The sequence below is a fragment of the Microcaecilia unicolor genome, chromosome 2 (genome assembly GCF_901765095.1).
Source record: "Microcaecilia unicolor chromosome 2, aMicUni1.1, whole genome shotgun sequence".
In the NCBI taxonomy this organism is placed as follows: Eukaryota; Metazoa; Chordata; class Amphibia; order Gymnophiona; family Siphonopidae; genus Microcaecilia; species Microcaecilia unicolor.
Genome location: NC_044032.1, coordinates 466,663,540 through 466,682,374, shown reverse-complemented (window position 1 = coordinate 466,682,374; position 18,835 = coordinate 466,663,540). Strand labels below are relative to the sequence as shown.

The window sequence follows — 18,835 nt, the reverse complement described above, 5'->3', positions numbered from 1 at the left end:
GAAGGATTTATCCATGGAGCGGAGTGCACGGGAAGGGGTGTAGGGAAGGACGAGTGTGGAGAGATACTGGGGAGCAGCAGAGTGAGTACATTTATAGGTTAGTAGAAGAAGTTTGAACAGGATGCGAAAACGGATAGGGAGCCAGTGAAGGGTCTTGAGGAGAGGGGTAGTATGAGTAAAGCGACCCTGGCGGAAGATGAGACAGGCAGCAGAGTTTTGAACCGACTGGAGAGGGGAGAGGTGACTAAGTGGGAGGCCAGCAAGAAGCAGATTGCAGTAGTCTAAAAGAGAGGTGACAAGGGTGTGGATGAGGGTTTTGGTAGAGTGCTCGGAAAGAAAGGGGCGAATTTTACTGATGTTGTAAAGAAAGAAACGACAGGGCTTGGCAATCTGCTGGATATGAGCAGAGAAGGAGAGAGAAGAATCAAAGATGACCCCAAGGTTTCGAGCTGAGGAGACAGAATGAGAGAGCCATCAACAGAAATAGAAAACGGGGGGAGCGGGGAGGTGGGTTTGGGGGGGAAAATGAGAAGCTCGGTTTTGGTCATATTTAATTTCAGGTGGCGTTGAGACATCCAGACAGCAATGTCAGACAAGCACGCTGAAACTTTGGTTTGGATGCAAGGTGAGATATCAGGGGTGGAAAGGTAGATTTGGGAGTCATCAGCATAGAGATGGTAGGAAAAGCCATGGCATGAGATTGATGAACCAAGGGAAGAAGTGTAGATAGAAAAGAGGAGGGGACAAAGAACAGAACCCTGAGATACGCCGACAGGCAGAGGGATAGAAGTAGAAGAGGATCCACCAAAGTGAACACTAAAGGTGCGGAGGGAGAGGTAGGAAGAGAACCAGGAAAGGACAGAGCCCTGGAATCCAAGTGAGGACAGGGTATCGAGAAGTATGCTGTGATCGACAGTGTCAAAAGCAGCGGAAAGATCAAGAAGAATGAGGATGGAATATTGACCTCTGGATTTAGCCAGTAATAGTTCATTGGAGACTTTAGTAAGCGCAGTTTCGGTTGAGTGGAGAGGGCGAAAACCAGATTGTAGTGGGTCAAGAATAGCATGTGAGGAGAGAAACTCAAGGCAGCGGCGGTGAACAGCACGCTCAAGTAATTTGGAGAGAAAAGGAAGGAGGGAGATGGGTCGGTAATTAGAGGGACAAGTAGGGTCGAGTGAAGGCTTCTTAAGGAGAGGTGTGACCACAGCATGTTTAAAGGCAGCAGGGACAGTCGCAGTGGAAAGTGAGAGGTTGAGAATGTGATAGATAAAAGGAATAAGAGCAGGAGAGATGGCATTAAGAAGGTGGGTGGGAATGGGATCAGAGGAACAGGTGGTACATTTTGAGGAAGAAAGGAGAAATGTAGTTTCCTCAATAGTAACTTCAACAAGATTGAATGCTTGATGTCCACGGCGTCAAGGACAGTTCTTTTGTTAATAGTAGTGTGGAGCTTGCTGTCTTTTTATACTGCTGAAGAGACTGTTTTTATGCCGGGTGGTAACTCATCCACCTTTTTCCAGGCCCCTCCTCCCCATATTCCATCCATTTTTCCAGACCCCATTCCATCTATTTTTTCCAGCCCCCTCCCTGCATATATACACACACCCACCATCCACCTTTTTATCAGCTCCGACAGTTCTATGTTTTTTCCAGGCTCCCCATTCCCTCCCTCCCCACACAATCACAGCTCCAGTGTGGTAAGAGGAGGAGCTGCACATCAGGCAATTTTCTGTTCTTCTGCCATCCTGAGCCCGACTGTTTCTTTGAGCCTCATGGACCTCCGTAGAGCCATGAGGTTTAAAGGAACTGCCAGAGACCAAGGTAGCAGAGGAGGAAGCAGCCTGTCCTGTGGCTGTGTAGCTCCTCCTCTTGCCGCGCTGGAGTGGTGAGTATGCAGGGAGGGAGGGAGGCAGCCGGAAAGCAGATGGCACAGAATTCTGCATGGGAAAGGCAGAACTCTGCACAGTCTGCGATGGTGGGAATTCTGTGCAAGTTCTGCATTGCACAGTAGCACAGGAGTCCTTTAATCCTCAACTTTAGTGGATTTTTTTTGTCCAGCATTTAGTTTTTCAAAATGTGCTTCAGAGAAGAATGGGGGGGAAAAAAGGAGCAGAATAGTCTGCGATAGTTCTTAATTGTTGCATTGGCCAGTGAATATAACTTAAGAATAGCTATTTTTCATTCTTGGATGTATAACCATGAGAAATAATTAAGACAAAACTAGATGCACTTCTATAAGATGATCTCATCCTGTCAGAAAGCTCCTTCAGTTTGTTCTATATATATGTATGCTAGACTTTCTCTGGTTCCTTAGTTAATCAAATGTTTTATTACAGAAGCAGCTTTCTTGGTCCAATTCATGTACTTCTCTTGAGCTTTCTTGTTTTTTACTCCTGCCTTGCCTACAGTAGGAACGAGCCTCACCACAACTTCAATGAAGGGATCAACAGTGCCGGATAACAGGACGATGAGTTCAAACAACGTGAATGACAGCTCTCCAGTCACAGCTCCTTCCACGTTGGAACCAACAGTCACAAATCCTATTTCCACCACAAAGAAAACCACTATGAGCACTGTGACTTCCCTAGAGGTTCTTAATCGTACAGATGGGTCAACTGTGGAAGTACCTCATCTGTACACTTTGGCTCCAACAAACGAGACAAAGTCACCAGATGTAGTGAGCACAACTGCTAGGACTGTTTCTGAAGACATTAATGGCACATCCTCAGTAACTACCTTAGAAAGCTTCACTACTTCAGGTATTGTTATTATGCTTTTTTGGTTATTGTTCATCTAAACTGTAAGTAGCTTTAAATATCTTCATTGCTGAATGAAGTGAAAACTCATATAATGACAGACATGCTCAATATGGATGTTGAGAAAAAGAGCAGACCATATGAAACTTGCAGACTTTATGCACTACTTGAGCTCCCAGGTTTTATACATACACTCCTGAAGCAGCCCCTTTGTCGAAGTGTGGCTATGTTAAAACATGGGAGCTAAAGTAGAGAGTAAAACTTGAAAATGTCATACGGTCTGCTCTTTTTCTTGACACCCATATTGGATCTTGCACACCGTTTGCTTAGTTTTCTTAGACAATATACTTAGAGGGGCATTTTTGAAAGAAACGTCTAAGTTGGGATTTGGACGTCTTTGTAAAACGTCCAAATCCGGAGGCGGGGAAAAGCTTATTTTCGAAAAAAGATGGACGTCCATCTTTCATTTCGAAAATACCAAGGACGTCCTTGGATTTGGACGTCCTTAGATTTGGACGTCTTTGACTTTTGGCGATTTTCGAAACCAAAGATGTCCAAGTCTAAAACGTACAAATGCAAGCCATTTGGACATGGGAGGAGCCAGCATTTGTAGTGCACTGGTCCCCTTGACATGCCAGGACAGCAGTCGGGCACCCTAGGGGGCCCTGCAGTGGACTTCATATAATGCTCCAAGGTACATAGCTCCCTTACCTTGTGTGCTGAGCCCCCCAAAACCCACTACCTCCAACTGTACACAACTACCATAGCCCTTACGGGTGAAGGGGGGCACCTATATGTGGGTACAGAGGGATTGTAGTGGGTTTTGGAGGGCTCGCTGTTTCCTCCACAAATGTAACAGGCGGGGTGGGGGGGTATGGGCCTGGGTCCACCTGTCTGAAGTGCACTGCACCCACTAAAACTGCTCCAGGGACCTGCATGCGCTGTCATGGACCTGAGTATGACATCTGAGGCTGGCAGGTAATATTTTTAATAATGTTTTTTGAGGGTGGGAGGGGGTTAGTGACCCCTGGGGGAGTAAGGGGGGGGTCATCCCTGTTTCCCTCCAGTGGTCATCTGGTCATTTCAGGCACCTTTTTGTGCCTTATTTGTAATAAAAACAGGTCCAGGTGAAAACGTCCAAGTTTTAGTCTTGGACGTCTCTGCTTTTCCCCGTTATTTATTTATTTGCTGCATTTGTATCCCACATTATGGGTCAAAAACGTCCAAGTCTTAGGAACACCCAAGTCTCGCCTTCACCACGCCTCCGATATGCCCCCTTGAGATTTGGATGTCCTTGCGATGGACTTTCGCTAGAGACGTCCAAAATCGGGTTTCGATTATACTGATTTGGACGTCTCTGAGAGATGGACGTCCAAATGCTAATTTATGTCACTTTTCGGACGTCCATCTCTTTCGAAAATGAGCCTGTTAGTAATCTCATTCTTAAAGAAATCTTGAGTTGATGCCAGTGAGTTGGAGGCAGCTGAGTATTGGCCACAAGACCGTGGGACCTAAGAGGCTGGCTGTTTGGCCATAAGACTCGCCAGTTTTGGAAGCTATTTAGATGATTACAAAGCTTAGTGGTAAGACATGGTTGGAAGGGTGCAGTCGAGTACTAGATTATATACTTATCTTTCAAGAATGGTAGAGTATGATGGCATTTCATATCTGCCTGTCTTTCCAGTAATAAAACGTTCCAAATATTTTGTTATCTTGATAAATAAGTCATTGGCTGTTTGAAACTCAGTTTGCCAAGAATTATAATTTTAAAAACATTTTGAGTTTAAAAACGAAACCATGTTTTACCGCCAGATGATAGTTCCAAATATTTTGTTATCTTGATAAATAAGTCATTGGCTGTTTGAAACTCAGTTTGCCAAGAATTATAATTTTAAAAACATTTTGAGTTTAAAAACGAAGCCATGTTTTACCGCCAGATGATAAACTGAAATGCCATGAAAGCTTTGCTTCACTAAAACGTAATGAAAAATCAAAATGCTTCTAGTCCTAGTGTCTGTGTAGTGTTGTATAATATATTTCTCAAAAACGTTTTTGATCTAGAAATTTTATATGTGTGTCTAGGAGGAGGGCAACAAGGGGGCAAAGCTGCTGTGTGAATTGAGAATGAACAGATTCAGTCCCATTTTCAGCAAATTCTCGCTGCCACCAATTTTCCAAAGAGATATACCCTGTACACCTGTGCCAAGCCACCAACCAGCAGGGGGGAGAGTAGTGGGAGAAAGAATGGGGAAGAAGTTTGAAAGCATGAGACATATAGCTTAGATTTTCATCTGATTTTCAAAAGCACACCAAAACCCACTGTTTCATCTTTTCCACCTCCTCTTCATTGTGGGAAAATGGTATTAAGAGTGTTGAACTATATAAGAAGACCTTACTAGATTTGTTTGAGGAACTGCTGAAGATAAATAGAAATGGGAGAATCAGGGGTCCCAAGCTGAATGTGCTTTAAAACTGAGAAACATACAATTTTTTTATGGTGTGGGCAGTCAGACTGTAGAAAAGTCTTTCTTGACGAATAGTGAAGATAATTTCTCTACATATACAGTATTTCACAATAAACTAGACATTTGTTTGGCTACTTATGAGATGCGGGTATAAATATAGATGGAAAACACAATCACTAATAGGCTTCTTTAGTTCTTAGGTAGAGGGTGAAGACTTGTGTCTTGTGTTTCAAACTAAGCATCTCCATATCTTTATTCCCTTAGGTGAAGCAACAACAGACCAAGGTAAACATTCTCATTTTTCATATTTTGTTGGACGATAAATAGTTTAATTCAATGCCTGATGCATATTCGCAAAATGGTGCACTGAGTTTTTGTGAAACTGATACGTCCTTCCTTCCTTCCAAATAAGACAGAATACTGTATCATGCTTATGGTCCACACCATGAGTTTTGTGTGTGCAGTCTAAGAACACTTTCAGAGCTTTCCAGATGAAGGGGCTCATTTTCAAAAGAGAAAAACATCTCAAACGACAAAGTTGCATTTGGATTTTTTTTCTCTGAAAAACATCCAAATCGTGAGTTTTGAAACTTGGGTTTGAGGTGTTTTTCTCTGCAGTGCGTTCAAATCACAAGAGGGCAGGATTTGGGTGTTCCCAAACGTGGACGTTTTTCTGCCATAATGGAACAAAGCAAAAACGTCCAGGTCTAAAAGTTAGACGTTGTGGTCTAGACTTGTTTCAATCATGCCTAAGTCACAAAAAGGTCCTCTAAAGGACAAGATGACCACTGGAGGGATTAAGGCATGAACCCCGCTTACTCTCCCAGTGGTCACTGACCCCCTCCCACAGCTGTGAAAGAAACAGTATGTACCAACCTCTATGACAGCTTCAGATGTTATGGCCATTCCTATTAGAGCAGCAAGCAGATTCTTGAAGTAGCCTAATGGTCGGTGCAGTGCAATGTAGAGAAGGGAACCCAGGCCCATACCCTACTCTTACACTTGTGGTGGAAAGTGTGAGCCCTCCAAAACCCACCAAAAACCTACTATTCCTACGTAGAGGTAACACCCGCAGGCATAAAGGGGAATATAGGGGATTAACTCGGGGTAAATAAAAGGGGAATGACTTGGGAGATGATGAAAAATCTTGATGGAATTACAGTGAACGTAAGGGAGGGATCATCCCCCTAGAACAGCTGCTGATCACTAAGGCATTCAAGGAAGATTGAGCTCTCACCCACAGCCTGCCGGGGCAGAGAGGGAAAGCTCACAAGGAGTTAATCACAGGATACTGCAAACTATAGGAAAAGCAGTCCTAATATATAGTTGTATCTATTACACAGACAAATCAATTGAATACAGGTAATACTCATATTAGATATACATAACAGTGCACCCTGCCTCCATGAATATGGGGCAGAACACTTGGGATGTTTAAAGGTCAGCTCTTACACTGTTTTGGTTAGTTAAAATGTTTTATTAATACATTTTTTTCTTTAATGTTTTTATCATCCTTATTATAATGTTATGTTTGACACATGCTTTTTATTTTTGTTGTTAGTGGGTTTTCTTAGTTTTTATTATTACTGAGTTTTGATTTTCCTTGATTTCAGAATGTTTAATAGTATTCAGATTTTATATTGGATTTTAAATTTTATTTTATTCATTCTTATTGCTATCTGCTTAGAACTCGTAAGGAGTTTAAGGGTCAACTAATAAATGTAGGCTACCGTTACGATGTGTTATTTCACCAGTAACTCATGGTATTTTAGCACAGGCCCCTTTTTATGCAATGAAATGTCGTTGCTAATAACTGGGATTAACAGTAAAACAACACATCTTAAAGATAGCCCACATTGATAACTTCCCTCCCTAGTATGCTATAAATATTTGGAATTAAATCATTCAGAGCTTTGACCACTGCTATTATCTAAGAATATATATACAGTCAACTGCTTGGATATGCTACCCTACCAACACGCCCCCTTGAAGGTTGGCTGGCGCCGCAACGAAAAAGCAATTGGGGCCGGCCTAAATCGGCTTTCGATAATACCGATTTGGCCGGGATTGAGAGATCACCGAAGATCGTTGGCGATCCCTTTCGAAAATGAGCCTGATAGTTGAAAAGTGGGCACGGAATGGGCGGATCATGTACATTTCTAAAATCTATGTGCGCCGTTATAGAATACCCCTGCTCCGTGCCTAATTTAGGCGTTGGGATTTACACCAGTTTTAGTTGTCATAATTGACCACAACTAAATTTAGTTACATGGACTGGCGCTCAGAGCATTCTATATTCTGTGTGGAAATTTAAGCCTATTCTATTAAATTTAGATGTACTTTTCACCTAGGCATATTTTTTTCCACGCGGAATTTTCAGGTGCTATATATAGAATCTAGCCCTATATGCCTTTATTTTTGCTTATAATGACAATAAAGATATTTCTATAGAAAATCAATAGCCAACACGTTTCTTTTTTAATTTGACAGCTTTGTAATTTATTTGAAAACTTCCCATGTGTACGTATATATCATGAAATACAATTGGAAATCACTAAAACAGTATAAAAAATTGCAAGAGGACCTTATGATAGTGGGAAACTGGGCAACCAAATGGCAGGTGACATTTATTGTGAGCAAGAGCAAAGTGATACAAGTTGGAAAGAGGAACTCAAATCATAGTTATGTGATGCAAGGTTCCACATTAGGAGTCATCGCCCAGGAAAAGTTTCTAGGTGTCGTCATTGATTTTACGTTGAAACCTTCTGCTCAATGTGCAGCAGCAGCTAAGAAAGCAAATAGAATGTTAGGAATTATTAGTAAAGCAATGGAAAACAAAGCTGAGAATGTTATAATGCCTTTATATTGCTCTATGGTGCGACCACACCTTGAATACTGTATGCAGTTCTGGTCAAAACAATTATAATGGAATTAGAAAAGGTACCGAGAAGGGCAACAAAAATGATAAAGGGGATGGAATGATTTCCCTATGAGGAAAGCCTAAAGCAGCTAGGGCTCTTCAGCTTGGAGAAGAGATGGCTGAGAGGAGATATGATAGAGGTATATTGAGTGGAGTGAACAGGTAGATGTGAGTCGCTTGTTTACTCTTTCCGAAATACTATGACTAGGGGGCATGTAATGAAGCTACTAAGTAGTAAATTTAAAATGAATCGGAGAAAATATTTCTTCATTGAACGAGCAATTAAACTCTGGAATTCGTTGCCAGAGAATATGGTAAAAGCAGTTAACTTAGTGGGGTTTAAAAAAGGTTTGGATAATTTCCTGAAAGAAAAGTCCATATGCCATTATTAAGATGGAGTTGGGAAAATCACTGCATATTCTAGGATAAGCAGCATAAAAACAGTTTTGCTGTTCTGGGATCTTGCCAGGTACTTTGACCTGGATTGGCCACTGTTTGAAACAGGATACTGGGCTTGATGGACCTTTGATCTGTCCCAGTATGGCAATGCTTATGTTCTTATGACTCACCTGTTTCAAGTCCGGCTTTTGTTTTCCTTCTTACCCTTGGTTAAGCATTTGACTTATTTCTAAAATTTTTATTTTGCATAGTTACCGTCATAGCTTTAATTCAGCAAAATTATACTCAACATTTGTTTTCTATTGTCAACCCTTTCAGTGAAGAAAATTTCCACTATCCTTGCTTCATTGATTTTTCACTCCTTCCCAAAAAAGCAGGCCAGCAATTTTAAGCAGTGTCTCAGGCATATTCAGGTAATGACTAACAATAGAGGAGTAGCCTAGTGGATGAAGCACTGGGCTGACATTTAGTGAAGTCTAGTTTAAATCTCACTGTGGTTCCTTGTGATGTTGGGCAAGTCAATTAACCCTCCATTGCCTCAGGTACAAGATTGATCTCTGGGAAATACCTACTGTATCTGAATGTAACTCATCTTGAACCACTACTTAAAAAGGTGTTTGCTAAATCAAATAACCAAAGTCACAAACACATTTATTTGTCTCAGAGCTGTTTAGGCCCTGCTTAAAAGGTTGCATACCTTCCTATGTGAAAGCTGTGTCCAGCAGAATCTGGACATAAAACCTAATAATAGCCCAGGGAGTTGATATTCTGATCATGCAGGTGGCCCGACTTGATTGAAGGAGTCCTTTCTTATCACAAGTATAGGGCCAAGAATGTGGATTTTTTTTCCTGCTGGAGTCTCCTGAAGGAACTGAAAGACCTAACTCAAGAACCAAAGTGGATGCATATCAAGCCTCAGCACATCCAGCTGTTCTGAGGGCATACATATGTGTTATGATTGGGGTCAGAACCCCTCTCAAACTTACCTCTTTCCTGGGGGTCAGCTTCTTAGCTGGCATCTGTTTCTTTTGTCTGTCCTTTCTGAGCTGGCTCTGTCTCTCTGTGCTGGCAGCTTCCAGCAGCATGGGGTTAATTGTTTCACTTTACTACAGCTGTGTGGGTGGACTGAGTTAGCTCTACCTCTCTTTGGGTGTACTGGCTTCAAGTGCTTCACGGTGTTGCATTGGTGTGGGTTGGGCCTCTCTGGGTCAGTGTGCTTTTGCCTAGGTCTAGGGAGTGTGACATCATCAGGGAGGGCCTTGATAAGGAAGTGGTGTTGTTTCCTTCAGGGCCTTTGCAACGGTGGTGTTTGCTTTAGGTAGGGTGGTGCAGTGTGCACTTCTGACTTTGTGTCTAGTTTCCCTGCTTGCTTTTGCTAAGGTCCAGGTTAGTGTTAGTGCAGTGTGCACTGGTGACTGTGTGTTTAGCTTTCCTGCTTTTCCTTTATGGTTCCCCTGCTTTTCCCTCTTGGTTTTGGAAGCATTGCTATGTGTAGGGCTTTGGAAGCTCTGTTGCTGATAGAAGTACTTCAGGGTTTGGTGTTGTTAGGAACACTGCAGAGTTTGCTGTTAGAAGTACTTCTGGTGTTTGTGCTATTAGGAGCATTGCAGTCTTTGCTGTTGGTGTTTGGTGATTTAGAATCACTTTTGGCTTATGTGTTAGCTTCCCTGTTTTTTTCCTTGTGGGTCCCCTGTCTTCCCTTTTAGTGCTAGGAGCTCTTCTGGTTGCTTGCCAGAGTAGTGCTTAGGAAGCTCCTTGTTAGTTTTGTATCTAGTTGGCTAGAGCAGTGCTTAGGTAGCTTGTTAGTTTTGTGTTTAGCTTGTTAGTGTAGAGCTCTGCTTGTGGCTTGGTGCTTAGTAGCACCTGTGTTAACTTTGTGTTTAGTTCCCTGCTCTGTTAGTTTAGGGCTTAGGAAGTCCCTTTCTTGAGCAGGGCTTAGGAGCTCCTGTTTAGTATAGGGCTTAGGAAGTCCTTTTGTCAGTTTACTGTTAGGAACACTCCTGCTGGTTTAGGGCTTGGGAGCACGTAGATCTGTTTAGGTTTAGGAGCACTTCTGTTTCCAGTCCTGGTCCCTATGTCATCCGGTATCCAGTAAGCCCTGCCGGCTACTCGAACCCAGGAGCTCAACTCCTGGGGGGCTTAGTAGCTAAGTGCAGGTGAAGCTGTGTGGACCAGTCCGGTGTGCTCCAGTCCCGGTGTTCCAGTCCTGTGTCCTCCAGTCCGGGGGATTCCAGTCCATGCGTTCCGGTTCGCTGGGCAGTGCCTGCAGTCCCTGCCGGTGTGCTTGCCCAGTGTTGGTTGGTGGGTTTTGCCTGCTGCTGTCGCTCCTCGGCAGCAGCCCAAGGGCTCACGTTTGCTCCAGAGCCCGGCCCCGCGGGCTCTGAACCTGAGAACCTGACAATATGGGATCAGGGTATCCCTTATTCTGAAGCCGCTGTTCATAGAAGACTGCCCACCTTCCATTCCAAGACTGTTCCATGCTATTCAAGCTCAGTTATTTGGCCTTCTAGAAATGTCTCTGGATGGCATTTTTGGACATTGTTACCTATGAAGCCCTTATGTTGTCATTCCAAATGTCCCTTGTGTAGTGGGTCTAGATAGTACCAGAGGTCCTCAGCAAATACTTCAAAATCTTTGAATTCAAAGATTGTGAGCCCACTAGTTGACAGAGAAATTCCTTATATATAAAAATGTAAACTGCTTTGGCTGTACCACAGAGAGAATCTAATAAACATAAAAGTAGGATACTTTGATGCTTATAGAGTCATCAAATTATCTGCCTCTGTAATCACCCTGTAGGCAGTGATCACACTATCAACACTGTAGTTCTCTGAACCAGCACCAACCACACTGAATTCAGGGTTTGACCTTTTTTATGAGCATGCATGCCAAGTACCATCTTTATCTAGATTTAAATCTCAGACAGGTTCTCCAGTAAACCGGTTCTAAGGCCCTCTAGTGCTGTCTGATTTTAGACTGATCCTGCCTCCATTTGCTCCACCTCTTCAAGTGGATGAGCTTGAAGAGTCCATGGATTCTGATAGGCCATGTCAAGTAACACTGAAGGCTGCTCTCCAGATCCTCGTCGAACCCTTACTACAGTTTGTGTCATCATTCACACAATTTCCTGCAAGTCTTCTGTTTTGATTTGCAGTATCGGAAAAAACCAAGACAATGCACTTTGACTTCCTGAAGTACTTGAATATGCGTAAGGAGTTGATGTCATTAAGGTCCAGTCTTCTACTAGAATTTACTGTTTTTATTCAGCTGCAGTCTCACATTGAATCAGTAAAGACCCTTCTTCTGCATCAGTCAGGATTCTGCACTGGTTTTAGCACTGAAACAGTCATCACCACTTTACTTAGTGAGTTACATAACAAGTTAGAGGCAAGCTAGAGGCAGTCTATATTGCACTAGTAGTATCACTTAATCTATCAGCTGCTTTTGAGTTGGTTAGCCCCCACCATCATCTCCTTCAATTCTCTACTTCCCTCGGTGTTTCATCCTTTTTGCAATATCACTCCTTTCGTGTGATAGTCATCTTCTCTGTCTTCATCTTTTGCTTTTTCTTAATGGCGTTCCGCAAGGCTCTGGGCTTCCTCTCTCTTATTTAATCTCTTAAGGCCTTTGGTTCCTGTCATTCAGACCCATGTCATAGGTTCATATTCTTATGCTGACAATATTCTCCTTGTCTACTACACTGACAGTGATCAATCTGCTACCTTTACAATCATGATGTCATAATGTGGCTTCAGTATCGTTGCTTGATTTTGAATTTAGATAAGACTGTTGAGTCTCTGGTTCATCACTACCACCCTCCCTTTCCCAGTTCTCTTTAGTATACATCTCTCCCCTGTTACCTCGTTTAAATATCGTGATATTTTCCGAGATTCAGCACTGTCATTTTCTCCACAGATTTCTAATGTATTAAAATCCGGCTTTTACTTCTTGTGCAAGCTCAGAGCCATCCGAAACTCTTATGACCTGGACACTCTACACTTATTATTTTATGCGTACATCAACTCTCGCTATGATTATTGTAATGTTGTCTGTGCAAGGATCACTAAAACCAACTTGAAGCATTTACAAACCCTGCAGAACATGGCTGTGAGGATTCTGTGCCGAGCAAAACAGCGTGATCATATTACTCCCCTTCTTAAATCATTACACTGGCTTCCAGTTGAGTATAGAGTAAAATTTAAAATACTGACACTAACACAAGATTTTTCATTAAGGCAGACCATTATATCTATCATCTCTTATAATTTCACATACACCAGTACGTACCTTACTGTGTTCTCCAAGGACAAGCAGGCTGCTTGTTCTCACATGTGGGTCAACGTCAGCGTCGGCCCAGGAAACGGCAATTTTTTAAAGCAAAAAATATGTATACATAAAAAGTTTTGTCAGTCTTCTGACGTGCGGACGTGTTCTTTCAGTTTTTTTCTTGTCCGCAGACGAGGTGACAGGATTTTTTTTCCTGTGCTCCTCGTAAGGCCCAGGAAAAGAGTCTGACGACTTTAATTCTATTTTTCTTTTCTGTTATTTTCGCTTAAAAAAAAAAAACCTCCCGTAGCCAACTTTTAGTTTAGCCCCCTTTTGTAAGTTTACTTTCTTTTTTGACGCGGCCGGCTCTTCCTTTCTTTTTGTGTTCTTTTTCTTTTAGTAGGCACAATCACGTCTTTTGATTTTGACAAAGCTGTTTTCCTTCCATGTCATCAAAGACACCCAGCGGCTTCAAACGTTGTACTCTGTGCAACCGGACCATCTCAGGTACCGATACCCACGCCTGGTTTATCCAGTGCCTTGGGCCCGACCATAGCCCAGCCGCTTGTAGTCTGTGTCTTTGTATGAAGAAATGGACCCAAGCCTCTCGAGACGCCCAACGAGAAAAGCTTTTTGGGGCTTGGTCCGGTCCCTCAAAGTCGACATTGGAACCGAGGTTGTTGACGTCGACATCGAGAGGAGCATCGAAGGCGGGAGCTAAGGTAATGGCTGCTGAGAGACCATCTCGCGCTGGGAGCAATGAGCCGTCGAGTGGGTCTCCACCTGCCTCGAGGCCTCCTCAGGCCCCCTGGGACTGACCTTGGTCAGACCCGGCCCCGAGGAGACGTGAGGATTCCATGTCCTCATTGGTACCGAGGAATCTCGACGACGGATGTCGCGCGAAGGCGAAAAGCACCGTCATCGTTCTCCTTCGACACACAGTGCAGGGAGCTCCGGGTCGAGGGATTCGGCACCCAAGAAGCGTCGGTGCCAAGAGGACCACGCTCTCTCTCTATACAGGAGGTGCCGATGCATCGGTCTTCTAGCAGCCCGGTACCTGCTCCCGAGCCTCGACGGATTCTGACACAGCCTGCTCCACCGGCCCCACAGCATTCTCCGATGGCGGCTCTCGATGAGCGCATCCGGGCCTTGTTTCCAGAACTTCTGGAGGGACTGCTACGTCAGTCAGCTTCGGTGTCGGGGGTGCTTGTGCCTTCCACACCGTCTGCTGCAGCGGTGTCTGGCCCTTCTCCTGTGGTGAGGTCTCTGGCCCCAGTGCTGCCTATGGCATCGGCGTCTGCTGCCACCCATGTCGACTCCCCTTCGACGTCGGTGGAGGAAGCTTCGCCGCAGTCCGAGTGGGAATTGGCCTCTCAACGTCACCATCAAGGACATCGTTCTTCGGCGTCGAGGCAGGCTCAGTCTCGGAGTACCTTAAGAGAGGTCTTATCCGATGCTGAACAGGAGCGTTTGTGGGAGTCAGAGGAAGATCCCAGGTACTTTTCTTCTGTCGAGTCCTATGGGATTCCCTCTGATCCTTCCCCTCCACCAGAGAGGAGACTATCTCCACCGGAGAGTCTATCCATTTCATCTTTTGTCCGGGTGATGGCTACAGCTATTCCCTTCCCTGTGGAGGTTGAGGATGAGCCCAGGGCTGAAATGCTCAAAGTCCTGGACTATTCTTCTCCACCTAAAGAGGCTGTAACAGTTCTTCTGCGTAAGGTACTGAAGGAAGTCCTTATTCGGAACTGGTCGGCCCCTCTATCTGGCCCCGTGATCCCGAAGAAGGCTGAATCCCAGTATCAGATCCACGGTGAACCTGGATTGATGAGGTCTCAGTTACCCCACAATTCTATGGTAGTGGACTCTGCCCTCAAGAGAGCCAGGAGTACTAGAGAATATGCTTCGGCACCCCCAGGTAGTGAAGCTAGGACTCTTGATTCTTTTGGGGGAAGACGTATCAGGCCACTATGCTCGCCGCCAAAATTCAATCATTCCAGCTCTTCATTAGCGTACACTTGTGGAACTCAGTGAGGCAACTGTCTAGTTTGGTTGATGCACTCCCTCCTGAGCAAGCCGAGCCTTTTTGCCAGAAGGCGTGTCGAAAATTCCTGGCCAGGGCTAATTTTGACACTTTTGATGTAGCATCCAGAATTGCTGCTCAAGATATAGTGATGCACAGACTGTCATGGCTGCGTGTCTCTGACCTGGATCATTTGGTCCAGCAGTGAATGGCAGATGCTCCTTGCTGGGGGGACAACCTTTTTGGTGAGAAAGTAGAGGATGTTGTTGATCAGATCAAGAAGCATAATGATGCTATGGATTCTTTCTCCCGCCGGACGTCTTCTGCTACTACCTCCTCATCTAGGAGGTTTTTTTGGGGGAAGAGGAGTGCTCCCTATTCTTATCCTAGGTGTAGGTACACTCCTGCTTCTCGGCAGCCTGCCCAGGCTCAGCCCCAGCGTGCTCGTTCACGTGAACAGCGTGCGTCCAAGCAAAAGCAGCGGACAGGTTTTTGACTGGCTCCAGTTGAGCATAGCCTCAGTAAAAGTATCTGTACCGGACGACTTGCCGGTTGGGGGGAGGTTGATATTTTTTCACCAAATGTGGCCTCTCATAACCTCCGACTTGTGGGTCCTTCAAATAGTCCGGTTAGGATACACCCTCAGTCTGGAATCCAAACCTCCAAATTGCCCAACGGGTGCTCATTCTTACAGCTCCCAGCACAAAGAGGTACTTACAGAGGAACTTGCTTCATGAGAGGTTTGCTTTTGTCAAAGCCCCCAGTCAAACCTCCACCAGTGTCATGGGATCTCAATGTCGTTCTCACCCAGCTAATGACAGCTCCTTTTGAGCCACTGAATTCCTGCCATCTGAAGTGTTTGACCTGGAAGGTCATTTTCTTGGTGGCTGTTACTTCAGCTCGTAGGGTCAGTGAGCTTCAGGCTTTAGTAGTGCATGCATCTTATACCAAGTTTCATCACAACAGAGTAGTCCTCCGCACGCACCCTAAGTTCCTGCCAAAGGTGGTGTCAGAGTTCCATCTTAACCAGTCAGTTGTCTTGCCAACATTTTTTCCCCGTCCTCATGCCCACTCTGGTGAAAGCAGTTTGCACACCTTGGACTGCAAAAGAGCATTGGCCTTTTACATGGTTGGACAAAGCCCTTCAGACAGTCTGCCCAATTGTTTGTTTCTTTCGATCCCAACAGGAGGGGAGTCGCCATCGGAAAACGCACAATCTCCAGTTGGCTAGCAGGTTGCATTTCCTTCACTTATGCCCAAGCTGGACTGACTCTGGAGGGCCATGTCACGGCTCATAATGTTAGAGCTATGGCTGCGTCAGTGGCTCACTTAAAGTCAGCCTCCATTGGAGAGATTTGCAAGGCTGCAATGTGGTCATCAGTCCACACATTCACATCCCACTACTGCCTTCAGCAGGATACCCGACGCGACAGTCGGTTTGGGCAGTCAGTGCTGCAGAATCTGTTCGGGGTTTAGAATCCAACTACATTCTCCTAGACCCATTTTTGTTCTGTTCCAGGCTGCACTATCAGTTGTTTATAGTTTCAGGTCAATCTATGTTACGTCCTCGCCGTTGCGAGGCCCAATTGACCAATGTTTATTGTTTTGAGTGAGCCTGGTTGCTCGGGATACCCCACATGTGAGAACAAGCAGCCTGCTTGTCATCGGAGAAAGCGAAGATACTTACCTGTAGCAGGTATTCTCTGAGTACAGCAGGCTGATTGTTCTCACAAACCCGCCCACCTCTCCTTTGGAGTTATTTGTTTGCTTTTTGATTTAACTGAAGGGACATTCTCGCGCGATGGGCGGGAAGTCGTCTGTGCATGCGCGGTGTGCGTGATTCGCTTGCCAGAAGACTCTGGCAAAACTTTTATGTATACTTATTTTTTGCTTAAAACATTGACGTTTCCTGGGCCGACGCAGACATCGACCCACATGTGAGAACAATCAGCCTGCTGTCCTCGGAGAATATCTCTAAATGACAATAGACTCGTCCTTTCAAGTTCTTCAAAGGCAAAATGAGAATCTATAAGAAAGCCAGCTTTTTATTTTTTGTCTCCTGTCTTTTGGAATTTCCTTCCACAGTATTTGTGCTTGGAAAAAATCGTTTACCACTTTATGTTCATTGCTAAAAGCATATTTCTTTGCATTGGCTTTCTCCAATGGTTAATTCATTCTTAAGTGAACCTGTATAAGTGGGAGGGCTGGCTTTAAGCACAATGGTCCACAACTGAGTCTGAATGGATTTGTAATCTTTAATTTTGTTAACCACTTTGATTTGTTTTGATGACAAAGACAATATACTAAGATAAATAAATGATAAACGATTGGTGTAGATGTGGGAACAGCTAAACACCATCCTTCCTCTTAATAAGAATGTGAGCACATGATACTGTGTGCAGGCATCTCTTGGACTTCCCCTTAACTTCACACATCAGAGTTTTGTGGTTTGTCGGTCCTCAATAGATCCAAAAAGCCTGTGTCTGGCTAACCAGGTTGTGACTCTAAAACTTTGGTTTAATGTGAGCAAGTGCAAAGTGATGCATGTGGGAAAGTGGAACCCGAATTATAGCTACTTAATGCAAGGTTCCACGTTAGGAGTAACCGACCAAGAAAGGGATCTAGTTGTCGACGTTGATGATACGTAGAAACCCTCTGCTCAGTGTGCTGCGGTGGCTAAGAAAGCAAATAGAATGTTAGGTATTATTAGGAAAGGAATGGAAGACAAAAATGAGGATGTTATAATACCCTTGTATCGCTCCATGGTGTGACCGCACCTTGAATATTGTGTTCAGTTCTGGTCACCGCATCTCAAAAAAGATATGGTGGAATTAGAAAAGATACAGAGAAGGGCGATGAAAATGATAAAGGGGATGGGACGACTTCCTTATGAGGAAAAGCTGAAGCGGCTAGGGCTCTTCAGCTTGGAAAAAAGACGGCTGAGGGGAGATATGAAAGAGGTCTGTAAAATAATGAGTGGAGTGGAATGGGTAGATGTGAATTGTTTGTTTATTCTTTCCAAAAATGCTAGGACTAGGGGGCATGGAATGAAGCTACAAAGTAGTAAATTTAAAATGAATCAGTTTAGCAGGGTTTAATAAAAGGTTTGGACGGCTTCCTAAAGGAAAAGGCCATAGACCATTATTAAAATACAGTATCCAGAAGGCTCCCGGATTTGAGAGGGCTCAGTTGCTTCACCATACCCTGATAGTCTAATCCGCCCTCAAACGAGCCAGAAGTTCCAGGACTCGTATCTTGGTTCCCCCAGGTAGAGAGGCTTGGACACTAATTTGGGAGGAAGGTTTATCAGGCCTCGATGCTTATTGTCCACATCCAGTCCTACCAACTCTATACAAACATCTACTTGAAGGCTTTGCTACATAGTACTCTTAGTCTCACAGATTCTGTCCCTCAGGAGCAGGTCACTGAGTTTTGCCGTTTGGCTGGTAAGTAGCTGGAGTGCAGAAAGTATCTGGCCGGGGCACTTATAAAACTTTTAATGTTGTGTCCGGACTCTCTGCCATGGCTGTGGGGATGCACAGACTCTCATGGCTGAATGTCTCTGACGTAGAACCAGCTGTTCAGGAGAGATTAGTGGACGTACCTTGCAGAGGAGATATTTCTGGGGAGAAGGTGGAGGAGGAGGTCACTGACCCCATCCAGTCCCTCTCTCGGCAGCCTCCAGCTGCATCTTCCTCTATTAGGAGATTTTTGAGTTAGCCTTGGTTGATGGACCTACTACTCTTATAGCCATAGGTTTCCATCACTTTCTCACTTTGCCCAGCAGCCCCAGTCTCAGGGTTCTTGCCCTCGTCAGTCCCACCCTCAGAAGCCCCAGCTGACTCCCCAGGATAAAGATAAGCTTTTGACTGGCTCCAGGAGAGCATAGCTGCAGTCCAAGTAGCCATCCGGTAAGGGGGAGGCTCAGTTTTTTTCCATTGAAGGTGGCCCCTTGTAACCTCCGTCTGGTGGGTTTTTCAAATAGTTTGTCTCAGTTATGCACTTC

At 44.4% G+C, this 18,835-nt stretch overlaps 1 protein-coding gene across 5 annotated transcripts in view; it reads left to right on the top strand.

Moving 5' to 3' along the window:
- The window catches only part of PTPRA (protein tyrosine phosphatase receptor type A), a 373,699-nt gene that overhangs the window by 121,928 nt on the left and 232,936 nt on the right, over positions 1 to 18,835 (top strand). For 3 of the 5 annotated variants that reach the window (XM_030191012.1, XM_030191008.1, XM_030191009.1), the window contains exons 5-6: positions 2,397 to 2,759; positions 5,486 to 5,506. In XM_030191012.1, the coding sequence (XP_030046872.1) occupies positions 2,397 to 2,759; positions 5,486 to 5,506 (384 nt within the window). The remainder of the gene's footprint in view (positions 1 to 2,396; positions 2,760 to 5,485; positions 5,507 to 18,835) is intronic. The other 2 variants (XM_030191011.1, XM_030191010.1) reach the window with 2 other exon arrangements.